This window comes from Sinohyriopsis cumingii, chromosome 14 (genome assembly GCF_028554795.1).
Source record: "Sinohyriopsis cumingii isolate HCF-2022 chromosome 14, ASM2855479v2, whole genome shotgun sequence".
Lineage (NCBI taxonomy): Eukaryota > Metazoa > Mollusca > Bivalvia > Unionida > Unionidae > Sinohyriopsis > Sinohyriopsis cumingii.
This window is the reverse complement of record NC_142974.1, coordinates 120,959,147-120,977,531: the sequence shown is the minus strand read 5'-3', so window position 1 is coordinate 120,977,531 and position 18,385 is coordinate 120,959,147. Positions and strand designations below refer to the sequence as shown.

General features: G+C 35.9%; 1 protein-coding gene across 1 annotated transcript in view; it reads left to right on the top strand.

Moving 5' to 3' along the window:
• LOC149784723 (phosphatidylinositol 4-kinase beta-like) overlaps positions 1 to 18,385 on the top strand; it is a 48,560-nt gene extending 30,175 nt beyond the window's left edge. Inside the window, exons 10-14 of the mRNA XM_089932751.1 lie at positions 3,932 to 4,114; positions 4,960 to 5,225; positions 6,580 to 6,715; positions 11,327 to 11,447; positions 12,316 to 18,385. Of these exons, the coding sequence (XP_089788877.1) occupies positions 3,932 to 4,114; positions 4,960 to 5,225; positions 6,580 to 6,715; positions 11,327 to 11,447; positions 12,316 to 12,500 (891 nt within the window). The 3' untranslated portion in view covers positions 12,501 to 18,385. The remainder of the gene's footprint in view (positions 1 to 3,931; positions 4,115 to 4,959; positions 5,226 to 6,579; positions 6,716 to 11,326; positions 11,448 to 12,315) is intronic.

The window sequence follows — 18,385 nt, the reverse complement described above, 5'->3', positions numbered from 1 at the left end:
CAGTTGAAACTTGACCAGCGACTGGACTATAAAAATGAAGAAAAATGGCAAGTCCAACAGGAAATTAACTAGCCTCAGGTTAGCAGACTAACACCAATTTCAAACACTGCATCAATGACACGGATTAAACTTTGGGTTGCTTGACTTGGAGTAAGGAATATACCAATTGATTTGGGAGTAAGAAGGTCAAAGGTCAAGGTAACTGACAGCAGAATGAAACATCTTTGAACAATAATTCCAGTTCTCAGCAATGTTTGTTGATGGCTTATACATTGGGCAAGAAAGAACCTTATTTATTCTGAGATCAAACAGCCAGAGGTCAAGGACATTGGCTGAAAGAAGCAAATGTTATTTAGCACAATAAGTTCAGCTCAACATCTCATACCTTGACCACTTAAGATAATGAGAGGCCTTTTGATTTGGGGGTCAAAAGGTCAGAGTCATTGTGACTCAAAGAAAAATTAGTTTTATATAACAACTTCTGTTTTATAGTAAGTTCCTTGACCAAACTTTATGGATGGTTTGCACTTTGGGTAAGAAAAAAGGTATATATTGGAGAGGGTGAGGGGTCTAAAGGACAAACCATGTACTACTAGTGCATGCATACAGGGCTATTAAACATACATTTAATGTACTGTTCATGGCATTCATGTATGATTTGTATGGGTTTTATTTGCTACCACAAATGGTGAAAAGTGTGCATTTCAACAGAGCTAGTTTTAATTTTGTCATGAAATTTTTCAAGTACCAGTGTATGCAGCCATGCAATAGAATTCATGTAGCCCATGATTTGAAACTTGTCTTACTCGCTGAAGGATTTGCATAAAATGAAAGATCAGCATAACATCCATCCACTCATCAAGACCTATTTTAAATTTAAAAGCTAGTGTACAGTCTTTGTGAATTATCTTAAAACAACATTCCTGACCTAAAAATACATTTTTATGTCATCTCTCATGTGTAAGTTTTAACCATCCCCAGGCATAGAGTTTTACATATGTATCTGCATTATATGCCATCTTGACTTATCAGTCCCTAACCCTCCACCTTTATCTGCTACTAAGAAAAACCTCCGTATGATAAATAGAACCAAACTAATGCACGACATCCAAGCTAACTTAACAACTTGCTTACCTCCTACCGCAGAACAACTCAATAACTGCCTGCGTTCATTGCTTGACAAACATGCCCCAGCTACCAAGTGCAGAGTATCAATTCAAAAGTGTTCTCCATGGTATAGCAGTGTTAGGGACCAGCTTTGCGCTGCTAAAAGAGTTCACCATAAAGCTGAGAGGCTTTGGCTTTCCACCAGACTCACTATTCATAAGCAAATCTATGAAGCCTCTAAGAAGAATGTCACAAATATAGTCCATGCAGTGAAATCAGCCCACTACACTACTAAGATCATGGAAAGTTCCAGCTGCAAAGAGCTCTTCGAGATTACTAACAAGCTAACGTCAAGGAACAAATCTATACCACTTCCAACTACCTTCTCTCCAGTCGACCTTCTGGACATGTTTGCAAATTTCTTCCGTGACAAAATACAAACCATTAGAGATAAGCTTGACACCACAATTTCAATTGACTCGTCGTCACCATAAAGTTGGGATACAGAATTTGAGCGGCAACCATTAGCAGCATTTGAACCTGTCTCTATGGATTTTGTACGTACAATCGTGATGAAGAGTGCACCAAAGTTATGTGAACTTGATCCAATTCCAACATCACTGCTGCTTGAGTGCTTAGATCCAGTATTGCCTTCACGAACTGATGTTATTAATACCTCTCTCTCATCGGGGGAATTCCCATCATTTTTCAAAACTGCCATTGTAAAGCCTCTGCTGAAGAAACCAACACTAGACCATAATGATTTAAAGAACTACCGCCCAGTTTCTAATCTCCCATTCATATAAAAAATTTTCAAAAAGGTTGTTCTATCCCAGCTTGTATCTCATCTAAATTCAAACAGTCTTTTTAGCAATGTACAATCTGCATATCGCCCTTGCCACAGTACTGAAACTACTCTTCTAAAAGTAGTTAATGGCATTCTCTCTGCGTTGAATAGCGGAAAGATTACAGTCCTCACCCTCCTTGATTTGTCTGCAGCATTTGACACAATAGACCATGATATATTACTTCACCATCTCCAGCTTGTATTTGGCATTCATGATACAGCCTTACTGTGGTTCGAGTCCTACTTGGTCAACAGGACACAAATTGTATCTGCAAAAGGAATACACTCCAGCCCAGTTGATCTATGTTGTGGTGTTCCACAGGGGTCTGTTGTTGGACCTGTTCTCTTCATTCTGTACACTTAGTTGCTCTCAAGTGTCATAGATCATCATCCAGTGTCTCACCAATTGTTCACTGATGACACCCAAATATACAAATCTAGCCACCCAACTGAAGTTGATGCTACCATCCAAGGTGTAGAGAGGTACATTTCTGATGTGAAATCATGGATGACATGTAACAAGCTGCAGATGAATGATGACAAAACGGAGGCCATTCTGATCACAACACAAAGACTTTCTCATTCACATCCTTTACCTCAAACAATAAATACCAGCAGCACCAACATTAAATTCACACAATCACTACGAAACCTAGGTGTTACTCTGGACAGTACTCTCACATTGCACCAACATGTCATAAACACATGCAAGGCTGCATATCTTGAGCTGAGACGTATCAGCTCAATTCACAAATATCTTTCAGTTGATGCCACTAAAACACTTGTGTGTTTATTAGCACTTTTAAGACTGGACTATTGTAACTCAATTATGTCTGGTTCATCTCAATATCTGCTCCAGAAACTTCAAAAAGTTCACAACACAGCTGCTCGGATCATACTTAGAGTACCACGATCAGAGCACACCTCCCCACTGCTCTGTACCCTACACTGGCTATCCATTCGATCCAGAATCAAACACAAAATTTGTTCTCTGTGCTACGTTTCACTGTCGGACTCTAGTCCAACATACCTATCCGACCTCATCCATGTGTACACACCAGCAAGATACTTACGCTCTTCTTCTGACAATCGTATACTCATTATTCCCACTATGAAAACAAAGTCATATGGACAGCGTTCTTTTGCATACCAGGGTCCAGCAACATGGAATGAATTGCCCACCGAACTTAGACACAAAGACACAGTGATCACATTCATGAGAGCTCTCAGAAGTCACTTATTTTGACTGCAAGAACAAACTTAAAGACCTAATAATGTTTCCTACTTTAAATATTCTCAGCATGTTTTTTAATGTTTTCTAATTTCATGGTGTTTGTTTTTGTAATCATATCATTATATGTTTTTTATCTTATAGGTATTGTCTAATGTTGTAAAGCGCTTAGAGCTTCTAAAGATTAGGCACTATACAAAGTCCTCATTATTATTATTATTATTATTATTATTATTAATATTATTATTATCTTTAACCATATTAGAGGAGAGACACTACAATACTATTGAAGGAAGAGACAATTGGAAGGATAGGATACATGGAAGTTCGGAATGGCAGGGCAGAATAATCCCACATTTTATTTCTTCTAAAACCTTGGGAATAAAACTTTAATAAAACTTATGATCATCAGTGAAGAAGGCATGTTGACCAGTCATTGTACTTTCATATTTCGGAAAATGTTTTCCACTTTTTTTTTGTAGACATGGGAGAGGTTATATATATATTTGAGCAAATTGTGAAATATGGTAATACAGTCCATCTTGGAAAAGTTTTGGGATGATAATTCGAGTGTTTTTTCAATGCGCATAAATGTTGTACAGCATTTATTAAAACTAGTGTAGGAACTAAGGGATGTGGGTGGTTGGCAGAGTGGGAGTGATGGGATAGGCTCAGATGTTAAACTGAAGGGGAAAAAAAAGATTCATCTATGCCATTTCTTGTAACCATTTTAAATCTTTAACTAGCGTGACCCGGAAGACCCATCAGCGGCAGCCCTGAAAGAACCCTGGGAGGCAAAAAGGCACCGAATTCAGGAGTCATCACCATATGGTCACCTTCCAAACTGGAGACTTTTGTCAGTCATTGTAAAGTGTGGTGATGATCTGAGACAAGAACTCATGGTCTACCAGGTGCTAAAACAACTTCAGGTGAGGTTTTATATAATCATTGAATCACCAAAGCCAGGTGTAAATTCTCACTTTTTTAACCCAAGTTATGTTTTGGAAAATTGTAACAATTTATTTTAGAGTTTTGGTTGATAGCAAACATTTCACAAAAATATTATAACAGGATTGAAGTTACAGCCATTTTAATTTATTCATATACGAGTCAGAGATTTGTTAGCACTCCATGTAGGTGTCAGAGAGTTGTTAACACTTCATGTAAGTGTCAGAGAGTGGTCAACATTTCATGTAGGTGTCAGTTGTTTGTACTTCCTGTAGGTATCCGAATTGTTAGCATTTCACATGGGTGTAGAATTTGTTAACACTTCATGTGGGTGTCAGATCGGTTAGCATTTCATGTAGATGTCAGAGCATTAGCACTTCCTGTAGATATCAGAGTTGTTAGCACTTCATGTAGATATCAGAATTGTTAGCACTTCATGTAGATATCAGAGTGGTTAGCACTTAATGTAGGTATCAGAGTTGTTAGCACTTCATGTAGGTGTCACTGGTTAGTACTTCATGTAGGTGTCAAGAGTTGTTAGCACTTCATTTCATGTGGGTATCCGTGCGTGGTTAGTGCTTCATGTAGGTGTAATGGAGTGGTTAGCATTGCATGCAAATGTCAAGGTTGTTAGTGGTTAACAGTTCATCAAAATTTTAAAGCTCCATTGCAGTATATATGTTAAAGGGCCAATGGTCAAGGTCACAGAATTTCAGCATTAATGGCTATTCATTTTCAATATGATTGAAGAGTCAGCTTAGGGGTGTAACAAAATCCAAACTGCAGAGAATGTTTCTTCTGACTTTATTTGACAATTTTCCTGCAGATTATATGGAAACATGAGCATGCCCCCCTGTGGATCAAGCCATACAACATTGTAGTGACTTCTAAAGACAGCGGTATGATCCAGCCAGTTCTGAATGCAGTATCCATCCACCAAATAAAGAAGCACAGTAAAATGTCCCTCCTGGAATATTTCAAGACAGAGTTTGGACCATTGAATAGTGAGGAGTTTTTGACAGCTCAGAAAAACTTTGTGCAAAGCTGTGCAGCATATTGTCTTGTGTGCTACCTAATGCAGGTTAAAGACAGGTAAAAGTAATCGATAATTCATGTCTTCTGTGCTACCTAGTGCAGGCTAAAGACATGTAAAAGTAATTGATAATTCATGTCTTGTGCTACCTAAAGCAGGTAAAAGTAATTGATAATTCTTGGGAACACCCAAAAGCATGGACACTTTGAAATTTGTGCTGATATTAACTCTCTGTTTTTATGAAGTTAGATGTTTAATGATACTGGAGTTCATGTTTCCATTCCGTTAATGACGTAGGAGTTCATATTTTCCATTGCAGTAATGACAGAAGTTCATAGTTTCCATTCCATTAATGACACAGGAGTTATATTTTCCATTCCAATAATGACTTAAGAGTTCATATTTTCCATTCCATTACTTACGTGTTTACTTGATGGAATGCTCCCCCATCACTTCCTAATGGTTATATTTAAGTTGTCATATTTTCTGTATGTTTTCAGACACTTTTTATTGGCACCATTTTTGTTGCTACAATCATATTTTCGTACCATGTATTTTTCAAACATCATTTTAGAAGAATTTTATGTTATGTACAACTGTAGTGGGAAGACAAAAATCCAGACTAATGCTACTTTTAGATAACTGGGAAATAGCTTGATTATCATTGGAAGTAGTCTGGACAAGTTCCATTGGATGATTCAGATTGCTGAAAAATTGGGAAAACATTGTTTCACATTTCATTAGCTTGGTGACATTACAGGGATGAATGACATTTCTTTAGAACCATATGCAGTCATGTATGCAGTAATCAACACTCAGCGAATAAAAATGTAATTTTTTAAGAATCATCAATAGCAAAGGGGATGTAATTTCACATAGTTTGTATATTATGAACTTGTAATTTTAATTTGTTTATACATCTTATAAATATTTCTGTATGGACTGCAAAGACTGGAATATGCCTGTTTGCCTCTTGACATCAATACCTGTAACACATACAGAGTACCTATTCAGCCATTTATTTATATATTCATTGTCTCATTCATGTGTTTAGGCCTGTAAATTCCTATTCAATCTGCTTGACCACTCACACACTACAGATTTGAAGAATTTCAGAACAGTTTTGCTGTGTATTGAAAGTACATCCTATAAAGATCAATTAAACATTAGTACATTTGTGTTGTGTATTGAAATTACATCAAATAAAGATCACTTAAACATTAGTATAATTGTGTTGTGTATTGAAATTATATCTTATAAAGATCAATTAAACATTAGAACATTTGTGTTGTGTATTGAAATGATATCTTACAGTGATCAATTAAATATCAGTTCTTGATATTTGTTTTTGTAGCAACCTGAATTTTATAAGATGTTTTTGTTTATTTATTTAAACATTTCAATGTTTTTTAGACATAACGGTAACATACTTCTCGACTCCGAGGGGCACATTATCCACATTGACTTCGGATTCATCTTGTCCACATCACCCGGCAAGAACTTGGGATTTGAAAACTCGGCTTTCAAATTAACACACGAATTTGTGGAGGTAATTTTCTTCGTGAATTTAATTTATCTGGAATTGTTGTGATTTTCTGTTTTCCTTTTTGAAAGTCTGTTAGTCTTTCAATATTCCTTATACCGTTTTGTGTTTTAAGAAGAAAAGTTGCTCTTTTGGGTATAGATCTAGGATTATTATTTTCAGAATCCACATGAAATTCCCGTCTTTTTGACAAAGTATAAAGACAAGGGTATAATTTTTTGTTTGGCGTTAGTGTATGATCTGTATCACTTGGAAAATTTTATAAAATGTTTTTCAGAGCTGTTGAGATATTTGTCATTTCCCCGTTTCCATGCAATCCACTAGTTTTCTTTTCATTCCCCATTAAACACATACCAATTATGTAAGTAAAACATCTTGTTTAGAAGTCAGTATACTGATCAAAATGTGTAAATCTACGGGTTTGATGTCCTGGTTCTGTCACATGTATGTTGGACACAATGATTACAGTGTAAGGATACACTGAGTACAGTATGTGGATGTAATACATTGAGTACAGTCTGTGGATATAATGCACTGAGTACAGTATATGAATGTAGTGCATTGAGTACAGTATATAGTGCATTGAGTACAGTATCTGAATGTAATACAATGAGTACAGTATGTTGATGTAATGTAATGAGTACAGTATGTTGATGTAATGTGAGGAGTACAGTATGTGGATGTAATGTAATGAGTACAGTATGTGGATGTAATACATTGAGTACAGTATGTGGATGTAATGTATTGAGTACACTATGTGGATGTAATACATTGAGTACATTATGTGAATGTAGTATTAATTACAGTATATAGATGTAATACATTAAGTACAGTATGTGAATATAGTGCATTGATGTAGTGAATGTATGTGGATGTAATACATTTGAGTAGAGTATGTGAATGTAGTGCATTGAGTACAGTATGTGGATGTATTGCATTGAGTACATTATGTGAATGTAATGCATTGAATACAGTATATGAATGTAGTGTATTGAGTACAGTATGTGGATGTAATGTATTGAGTACACTATGTGGATGTAATACATTGAGTACATTATGTGAATGTAGTATTAATTACAGTATATAGATGTAATACATTGTGTATAGTATGTGAATGTAGTGCATTGAGTACAGTATGTGGATGTAATACATTGAGTACAGTATGTGGATGTAATACATTGAGTACAGTATGTGAATATAGTGCATTGTATACAGTATGTGGATGTAATACATTGAGTACAATATGTGAATGTAGTGCATTGAGTACAGTATGTGGATGTAATGTATTGATTACACGTTTCTAAAATTCTAGTCCCTCCAAAAAATAGTATTGAAGGACCAAGATTAAGAAGAACATAATCACCAGTCTGATTTACTAGTCACAACCAATGTACAGAAACCCTTCCTGTGTTTTTCCTATGCATGTGTTACACATGCTATAATTCTCTTTGAAATTTGCCTTATTTTTCATCTTGTAACATATTTTTGGCATTACACCAACCAATTTGTTTCAATCCAGTGTTCTCAGTCCTGGCTTCAGCTGAGTCTTGTCTCTATATTTTGTACATTTTAGGGTTGGTATGCTTTTTTAATTCAGGGGTGGGGGGGTGCACATTTTTAGCAAAGTTGCTTCATTAAATTGTCTCCCCTTTCTGATGCTTAGGTAAGTATTAATAAGTAGTATCTACCCTTATTTGGTTCCAGATCTTTCTCTTTTGTATGAAACTGTCTTTTAGAGCTTCTAGTGTTGCAAAGTGTAGTTAAGTGTGAGCATAGGAAGGCCACATAGGACACTCACCTCACCTGCTTAGCATGCACAAGGTGTGTATACATGGATGGCTGTCCAGTTTGTTACCTTTGGTCTGACCAGGTGTGAAACTTTGCAGAAAGTCACTGCACTAACAAGGACAGGTGGAAGTGCCCATTCATTGGAATTATGTTTCTATCCACCACCACCACCTCATTTCCAGGAGAAGTCTGTATCCATTTCAAGGTTGAGAAAGACCACTGTCTTGTGGGGCAAGAAAATTATGCAGCCTGTGGTTTAGAAATCATCAGGACCAAGGACCCTGATGTTCATTATGAAGCCATCAGTGCTAATGTGGGATTGATCCTGGGACACTCCTAAGGGAGGAAAAACACCTGAGAGTAGGTTATGCCTCCTGCTTAGGGGCTTGCATTGCCTTCTTAAGGTTGGTGTCCATATGAATGAAATCAGTAAATCTCACCTTTTTAAAGGGAAGAGCAGCTATTTTGTTAGATAAATATGATGTGGGAACACGAGACCAGTCACTGGGCATGAGGCAATGAGTCACTTTTCTAACAAGATAAGAGACCAGTGATGGACTTGTTTGCAGTGGGATGGAACATGCGTGTGTGTGATTTTTTTATATTTTTAACGTAGCTTTAAAAAAATTTCAGTCATATTGTTACGATGTCTGTATTGTGACAGTTTATAGTGATGTCTAGCACTGAGGCATCATGCCACAGACATGTAACATGATGTCCCACCCAGTAATATTATCCTGACACCAGGCCGACCAATCCTAACACTAACCTCTTAATGCTGAGTACCAAGTGAGGCAGCTGCTAGTACCATTTTTGTAAGTCTTTGGTATGATTTGGCCAGTGTTCAAACCCACAACCTCCCACATCTGAGGGGGACACTTTAACCACTAGGCCACCGGAGTTGTCCTGAGACGGGTCAAGATTGCCTTTAATTTTGATCCAGTATCAGATAAGAGGGTCTGGGCAGTAAACATCTTATGAGTAAGTGGGATCATCTGTATGCATATATATGCCCACCTTTCAAAATAATTCTGCAGGTGCTCAACCAAGTCAGGATCTCCACTGCTTGACTTATCCTGGTAGTCCCTCTTTGACCCCAGCAGTTGTGGTTCAGTGACCTACTAGACCTGTTTGTAGACAAACTCTGGAGATTACCACAGAGCAGGGACCTGTTGTTGCAGCACAGAAGGTCTCTCTCTCTCTCTCTCTCACTTATTCTTCACCATTCCACTTGACTCCTCTCAAGAGATAAACCAGTTTTTGAGCAGTGTTGCTGATTGCATCATCCAGGTTTGGAGGCAGTCTGCTTCCAGAGTCCAAGAAGCAAAGTTCTAATCTTCTTAAGTTAATGCAGAGAATGTTTAGTGCTATAAAGCAGCTTTTTAAGATGCAAGACAGGCTCCTTTGCCCAGTTAGGGTCATAATGTTTCTTTTATGGCTTTTAAAGGGAAAAGGAAGGGTTTGAAAGGTTCCTTCTCCCTCTAATGGATTCCTTTGATATTTGGCAGTCACTGTGTCAAGGTGGGATTATGCTCAAAATCAAGAGGGATTATCAATCCCTTCACAGAGGGATCTTTCTTTCATGAGAATTAAAGTCTGTGAAGTTTGGGCAACTTTTACATCTTTGCCCTGTTTGTATGTACATACATACATACATACATTTTAATTACTACAAGGACCACAATACTATTAGAAACTAAATGAATGATTTGTATTGACTTAAATCTTAACTTTCCCTTGTCTGCATTATTTTTTAGTGTATATTATTTAGCACTAATAGTCTGTAGTACAGTGTACAGTGGGGCCCCGAGTGGGCGAGTGGTCTAAAGCGCTCTCCGTTACGGATCACTGCTGTCTCACCTCTGTCTGCGTAGGTTCGAGTCTTGGATTCGGCCAATGTGGGTATGTGAGAAAGCTTGCCAGTAGCTTCTCGTGGGTCGGTGGTTCTTTTCGGGGTTTTCCCAGGTTCTTCCTCCACCATTAATACTGGCCGCCATGTATAGCCTATTGTGTGCTCAAAAGTGGCGTTAAACCCCACAACAACAACAACAATGAGAGCACTCTTACTGTAAAGGCAGAATGCTAATTGTCTATACCAGATTCATTTTTAAGATCTAGTTTGTGTGTGTGTGTGGATTTTTAACTTAGCTTTTAAAAAATTTCAGTCATATCGCTATGATGTCTGCAGTGTGACAGTTTATAGTCATGTCTAGCACTGAGGCATCATGCCACAGACATGTAGCATCATGTCCTATGTAGTCAAATTATTCTGACACCAGGTCGATCAGTCCTAACACTAACCTCTTAATGCTGAGCGCCAAGCAAGGCAGCTGCTAGTACCATTTTTACAAGTCTTTGGTATGACTCAGCTGGAGCTTTAGCTCATGACCTTCCACATTAGAGGCAGGCTGTCGAACTACTAGCCTACAGGAGTGGTCAGTTTGTTGGGTCAGGGAGGTAAATTGATTTTAATTTTATTAAGGAGTCAGAATTGGACCATGTTCTTTTTCAGTTTTGTTGCTTCAGTACTAATTAGTTTGAACTATGGATTAGACTCACAGAAAAGGAAAGAAATGCAATGGTATCAGGTAGATATTATAATAGTATAAGGTAGATATGTCAAATTTGTTTCATCCCCCTCATAAAATCCTTCATTTTAGCAGTTTATGAGAGACATTATACTGTAGTTCCCCATTATTTTACAGCCATTTACATTACAGTTTGAATTTCATGTTCGTGCATGACTAATAAAAATGAAGGAAAACATTATCAGAATAGTGTTTGATTTCAAGTTGACGTGGAATTGAATGTTTTGGGTTATTTTTTTAGGTGATGGGAGGAGAGGGAAGTGACATGTTTGAGTACTTCAAGATTTTGATTCTGCAAGGTCTTGTGGCTGCAAGGAAACACATGGACAAGATTGTACCCTTGGTGGAAATTATGCAGACAGGTAGGTTGATTGCAGCCATCACAATCATTTTTTTTTCCTTCAAGTTGGTGTAAAGGGTATAAAGCTAGACATTTAGCAGTTTGGAAAATTGCAAATGGATGATTAATTGAGAAGTACTTAATGAATTATTTTTTTTTACAAGTAGGTAAATTTTTATTATAGGCCTTTCACTTCAAAAGGGTGGGGCTTCAGGTGGGCATGCGTTGTAAGGTGTTTGCCTTTAAAGATCCTGCCATCTCATCACTGTACATGTGGATTTAAGTTTCAGACTTGGTCAGTATGGGTATTTGAGAAAATTTGCCACTAGCTTCCCATGGGCTGGTCAAGTCTTCCCTGGGTTTTCCTCTGCCATCTATACTAGTTCCCTGTAGCCTGTCTTGTGCTGAATAATGGCGTTCAACCAACAAAAACCATGCCAGTCAAGATTCATTAAGATCTGTGCGAAGATGAATTTAAATCAATAGTTAACTTCACCAGTATTGTTTTTTATGAATGAGGAGAGATTGTTATTTATTATTATTGTATGAAATCATTGAAAACATTATTATGCCAGTACATTTTCTCTAAGAATTCTAAGAAGTGTTTTAAAAATCATAGTTATGTTTTATTAATTGAAATATAATAGACAGTTTACAGGATCAAATTTTACATTCCATGACTAATTATACATCTGGTAAATGAAAATGATATGTTCCCAATTTGACCGTACTTTACTGCAGGGTCACAGGTACATTAATTAAAAATTAATTAGTTTCGTTGTCATTAGAAGTATCCAGGTAACTCTTTATCTTTTGCGCTGCTTTAATTGCCTAAATCTTAAAAAATGTGATGAAGCTACAGTTTTGATTTGTACTATTTTCATTTCTAGGTTCCCACTTGCCATGTTTCTGCAAGGGTGTTAGTACCATTCGGGCGTTGAAGGACAGGTTCCATATGAATCTTACTGAGGAACAACTGCAGCTTCAGGTGGACCAACTAGTGGAGTCCAGTCTCAACTCACTCACCACAAAACTTTATGATGGTTTTCAGTACTTTACCAATGGAATCCTATGAGAACTTTTCAAAGAGAGAGTGAAAAAAATGCACTCAAGTTTTGTATTGTTAAGCTGAAACTCAGTTTGTCATTGAACTCAGTGATAACTTGACAGGTTTCAGTAATTCATCGACACAATTTTGTGAGAGTTTTTTATTTACAAGGAATGAAAATAGTGTGCCTCAGCATTCTTTGGAAGCCAATAAATGGTCGTTGAATAAAGGGTTGAGTAGAACCACAGCTACTCGTTTTGAAAGTCTGTAATTTACCAAATGAGATTTTATATTATTCATTCCAGCTTGTGAGAAAGTGGGTTTCAAAGGGCCATGACCAGATCAGAATGCGGGGTTATTTAGAGGGCATATATCCAGTTTCTTTTGTTTTAGTGAAATTTAAAAGACATTTCATGTTCAGTCTTCCTTGCTAGGAGCCTCTGTAATGGGAATTATCCCCCATAAGAATTTCATTTATGGACAAAAGTCAACATTTTTCCTTCCTTGGAAATAAATGCAGAAGGATTTTTGCTGAAGACTTTTCTTTACATTTTCTACCTATGACCATTGACTGTGTGCCCACTTGGTACCAAAGTTAATTAGAATCAATGAAACATTTCAGTCAGCCATTGAAACTGATCATCATGAGCTTCATTACCATGGTAATAAATATGGCCACCACCATAGTATTACATATTGCCAACATCATGGTATTACATATGGCCAACACCACTGTTTTTATGGCCAACACCATGGTACTAAATATGGCCAACACCATAGTATTAAATATGTCCAACTCTATAGTATTATACATGGCCTTTACCATAGTATTACATATGCAAACACCATGGTGTTACATATGGCCAGCAACAATGGTATTAACACTGGTCATCACCTTGGTATGACATATGGCTAACACCATGGTATTAACTATGGCCATCACCATGTTATTAAATAAGGACAACACCATATTACAGATGGCCAGTGCCATTGTTTTAAATATGGCCAACTTGTACTTTCATAGTTAATATTTCACTCCTTAGGCTAGTGTATAGGGGCTAACTGGAGGTGGAATCAACACTTTCTTTCATTTACAGTTTTGATCATTTGAACTGCAACATTTCTTATCCAGTTTCATGAAATTTTTACGTAAAAGTTGTATCAGTCAACTTGATATTTCGTCCGAGAGAAATTCATATGGTAAAGAACTATTTGCACGGATTAATAGAGCAATCACCGATTAACAATAATAGAATAGGCCAGTCCCATATTGCTAATCATGGTGCAATTCACTTTTTTCTTAAGTTGGTCAACTGATTTAGTGGAGGTTATAATTAGCTGTTCATTTTTTTAAAAATAAATTTTTTTTGCAAGAAGTAAATAGATTTTGAAATCACAGCTGTGGAACTACTTGCAGAACATTTGGAAAATTTACCAGATGTTTTGCCTGTTTCTTTCCAGGAAAATGTGATGATACATAAGGCACGTATTTTGAGAGAAATTAAATTTTGTTAGAAAAGTGATCATTGAAATTTAATGACTTTGTTAATGAGACACTGAAAGTGTTGTGTTTGTGTCATTGATTGTAATATGCGAAATGTACTTGTAAGATATTTCAGACAATTCCTTCACATGACATTAACTTTGTCAGTATTCTTTTTAAGTCGTCATATATTGTAACAAAAAATGTTTGTGTACATTTTCAACTTAAAGTTTGTGATAACTTATAAACCTGTATAAAATTGATTTTTTAATAATAATTGCTTTGCATATAAAGTTAGTGACATGTTTGTTTCCACGTCTTTTCCAGTTTCCACGTCAGTTCTCTTCCTAAATATCTCACTTTGACATATCTCCTATCAGTTTCCTAATGACTTGAAATTGTTGTTTTCCTGAAGCTTGTAAAAATGCAGTTACCAAAAATAATATATACTTTTATAAATTTGATTCAGGCTGATGTATGTCAAGCACTGCATTGTATATTACCCAACCCCCATCTTTTTATGAGGTATGCATGCCTCCATATTGTTGCCTGAATAACAGAATCATTTTAATGAAAGATCAAAATGTAGGTGAAATGTGGTTATTAAATTCTTAGTTTAAAATCCAGTTTTTCTTTAATGTTATAGAACAAGCATAAGACCTTTGCCTGTTCAAATAAAAAGGTCCAATTTCCAGCAAATATTTTTAGGGCTGTTCCACAAAAACGTACATGGGACCAAGGAAAGGCACTTTTAAAGTGGGGTAATCACCCATATGTGCAATTTATAATTGTCTTATTGTTTTAATATGAACACTGTGAAATCAAAGTTCCCTGGCATATCTTTTTTAAAAACTGCCTTCCCTAGGTTGCCATGTATATTTAAATGGAACAGCCCTTATTACCTTATAATGCTGCAAACACTTTAAATATTTTAAAGATTTTCATGAAATAACTCAACAGAATTCATGTATTTTTAAAGTTTTACAAAATTCTTGATAAGTTGTATAAAATTTTAACTGCCAAGCAAAACTTTTAACATGTACTGGGCTGCCGGGCAAAGTATTGTACTATTGAAATATTATTGACATATTCAGGGTATTTTTAATAGGATAGTATTATTGTTTGTTCCCCACTCATGTAATTTTATCCGTGTCCATTTCTGTGTTGTATGCTTGATTACAAGAAGACATATTGGTGTAAAAACACTCAAGTATGTAAATTGATAATTTATATTTGTATATTATTAATGCATCGCATTGTGTGCTTGAAATTCCGTACCACATTCTATTTATATTTTATCAGCAACTAAAAATGCAAGACAGATTCAGATGTTATAACGTTTAATGTTAAAATGCTGTATGGTAATCATTATGTGACAGAGAGAGGGAGCAGGAGAGTGAGAAATGTTAATATTTTTAGACAATGGTGTGTGCTGAGATTTCTTGTATTGTAATTACAAACATTGTTACAATGTTAAATTTTGTGACCATAAACCACATAAATGTAATGAAAAAAGACAAACTTATTTGCATGTAACTTGGTGATACATTAATATCTGTACTACACTTGCAAAATTGTTACCCTGCAGAAACACTGAATTCACTGGCTGTAGATATTTAACAGCATAAGAAAAATATTACGATTTTTCATTGAATTTTTTTCATAATTATGAAATCGCTGGCTAAACAGAGGAAACCCATTATGTAGAATTATCTTTATAATCATCATTCAAAATTGTAAGTTGGTACTGGTTTTATTGTAAAGCAATCTCCTTGTATAAGTTTTAACTCGTGCTAGTTATTAATTTGCTAATACTCGTACAATTCCGAAGATGTAAATTGGTGCCGGATAGATTGGTGTTGTAAAGCAATCTCCTTATATACGTTTTAACTCCTACTAATTATTAATTAGCTTGTAAATGATTTGTTTATATGTATTTAGTGATCATGAGTGTAAACCTAATTTTTATTGTATTGCTAATATCACATTTATGATATTGCACTACAGAATAGTCTTCGTGATAAACGCCATAAATGCAATAACTGTTTGGAGGACGTCAGTGCAAACAATTTAAGTTATAGAAAAAGGTTCATACTGTAGTAAGCATAAAGAAATAATCCTTTTCCGCAACACCAGGTTCACATGTTCAGGCGAATCAATGACTTTATCGTGCATGGTGTGAAGCGATTATCAAGTGAAATGGTCTAAAAAATACCGGATGAGCCATATTTTTAAAAAAATGACCCGGATTTTAGTTGACTTTAAATTTAATATCAGTTGATTTGATAGGCATTAGAAGAAAACAATTCTTGTATTGGTTCCCTGTCTTTCAAAGAAAAGCGAGGGATATGATGTCTGTACATCTGTATACCCATCTGTCCAAATGTCTGCACATCCCATATGCCCATCTGTCCAAATGTCTGCACGTCCATATGCCCATCTGTCCAGATGTCTGCACGTCCGTATGCCCATCTGTCCAAATGTCTGCACATCCATATGCCCATCTGTCCAAATGTCTGCACGTCCGTATGCCCATCTGTCCAAATGTCTGCTTGTCTGTCTGCCCATCCATCATACTTCTCCTTTCAGTCTGCTAAAGTAGAATTGATTATGGTAATTATTCCAGTGTTACAAATTAGAATTGAATAATTATTCCAGTATTACAGAATAAAGTATCGATTAATTATTCAAGTGTCAGTTGACCTTTAAATCCTTTTGGTATTATGGGATGAAATACAGCATGCTTATGTATCATCACTACAGCATGCATACGTATCCTCACTAGGTGTATCACACACTTACAGTGTGGATCCTGTCTTCAGGGTCATGGTCATTTTTCCTTACACTCTATACCTTTAAAGCCATTTGATATTAAGGGATGAAAATTGGTATGCTTTTTCACTAGAGGATGTGACATGTTTCACTTTGGAGATCATTCAAGGTCAAGGTAATATCTCAATATTATACACTTTTTATCACACTTTCCCATCTTCTCCATACCTTTTGAAGCCATTTGAGATTCAGTTATGAAACTTGTTATTACTACGTACCATTCTAAAATGTGATGCATACTACATTAGGGTCCTGTTTTCAATGTCAAGGTCACAGGACAATAGTTTTGTTTCAGTCACATTTGAAGTGCTTTCTAAGTTAGCAGCATTTCTATTTAATGCCACCAAAAAGTTCTATGAGGAGAACGAATACACAAAATGGTCTATTATAAGAGTGATAAAATCACAAAAATACAAGGATGAAATGGTGAAATTAGATGAGGGTTCCCAATCAACAGGGGATGTAAATAAATTTTTTTTGAAAATTGTAAAAAGATAACGAAAAATTAAATAATGATGATTAACTGTACAATTTTTTTTATTAAAACGTTTGAATCGATGTTAACTTCCTTCAAGAGATTTAAAATATACCTCACATTTACCGTTCCTTCATATGCTGAACTTTGTAGTAACGATCGTGTGTAGGTTAGACATTGAAACAATCTATCATAACACACTTCACAGTGAAGTGATTATTGCAAAAGACACACCCATTAATATATAGGATTGGGTTATATAAGTATGATCAATTCTAATTCTTGCAATGACTACCTCATCCTTACGGGTGGTTCTGTAGAAAGGATGAATCTTGGTATTCTTATATATTGCCACTAGAAGATGTGTTGCATCGCATGTTGGAGCTTTGATACTCAAGGTCAGGGTCATAGGTCAATATTTTAAAGTTCTTTTGTTTCTGCTTTATATCACTAAAGCCGTTTGCTGTACAGCGACAAACCATGGTACACTTAGTTCATCAGCATCTCATGTATCAGTCAAGGATTTTTATCAGGGAACCATGGTAGCTTGCTAGAGCTCATAATCCAGGGGTTGCAGGTTCAATCCCTTAACAGGTCAGCCCACATCAGCTTTCTTGGTGTGTCCTTGGTATGATGTCACTGATATTGTGTTAAAAGTGCCATTAAGACCAAGAAAACAAACAGGTTTTTTCTTCGAGGTCAAAGTCACTGATTATTGTTTTTAACCCTTTTTTCTTAACTTTTATAATGCTTATCAAGACAGGGCTTGATTGCTTGTACTGTCTTTACAGCTTATTCTTAAAAGTCATAGGTTTCACTATTGTGAACTTTGTGACTTCATTGTGTTAGACAGGAGATGGAAATTCACTGAAATTTGATGGTTCCAAAAGCAATGATCAATGCATTATTTTTCAGTAAGGTATTACATATACATACATCAAAATTCTACCATAATCCTTCAATAGTTTTATTTTTTTGCTGATGGTGCCAGTTTTTAGTGCTTGCCTGTTGTATCATGCATGTCACACAATGCAGCCTATTGTATTGTGTATCACACAATACAGTCTATTGTATCCTGTGTCACACAATACAGTCTACAGAAATAAATTATAATAAACATAA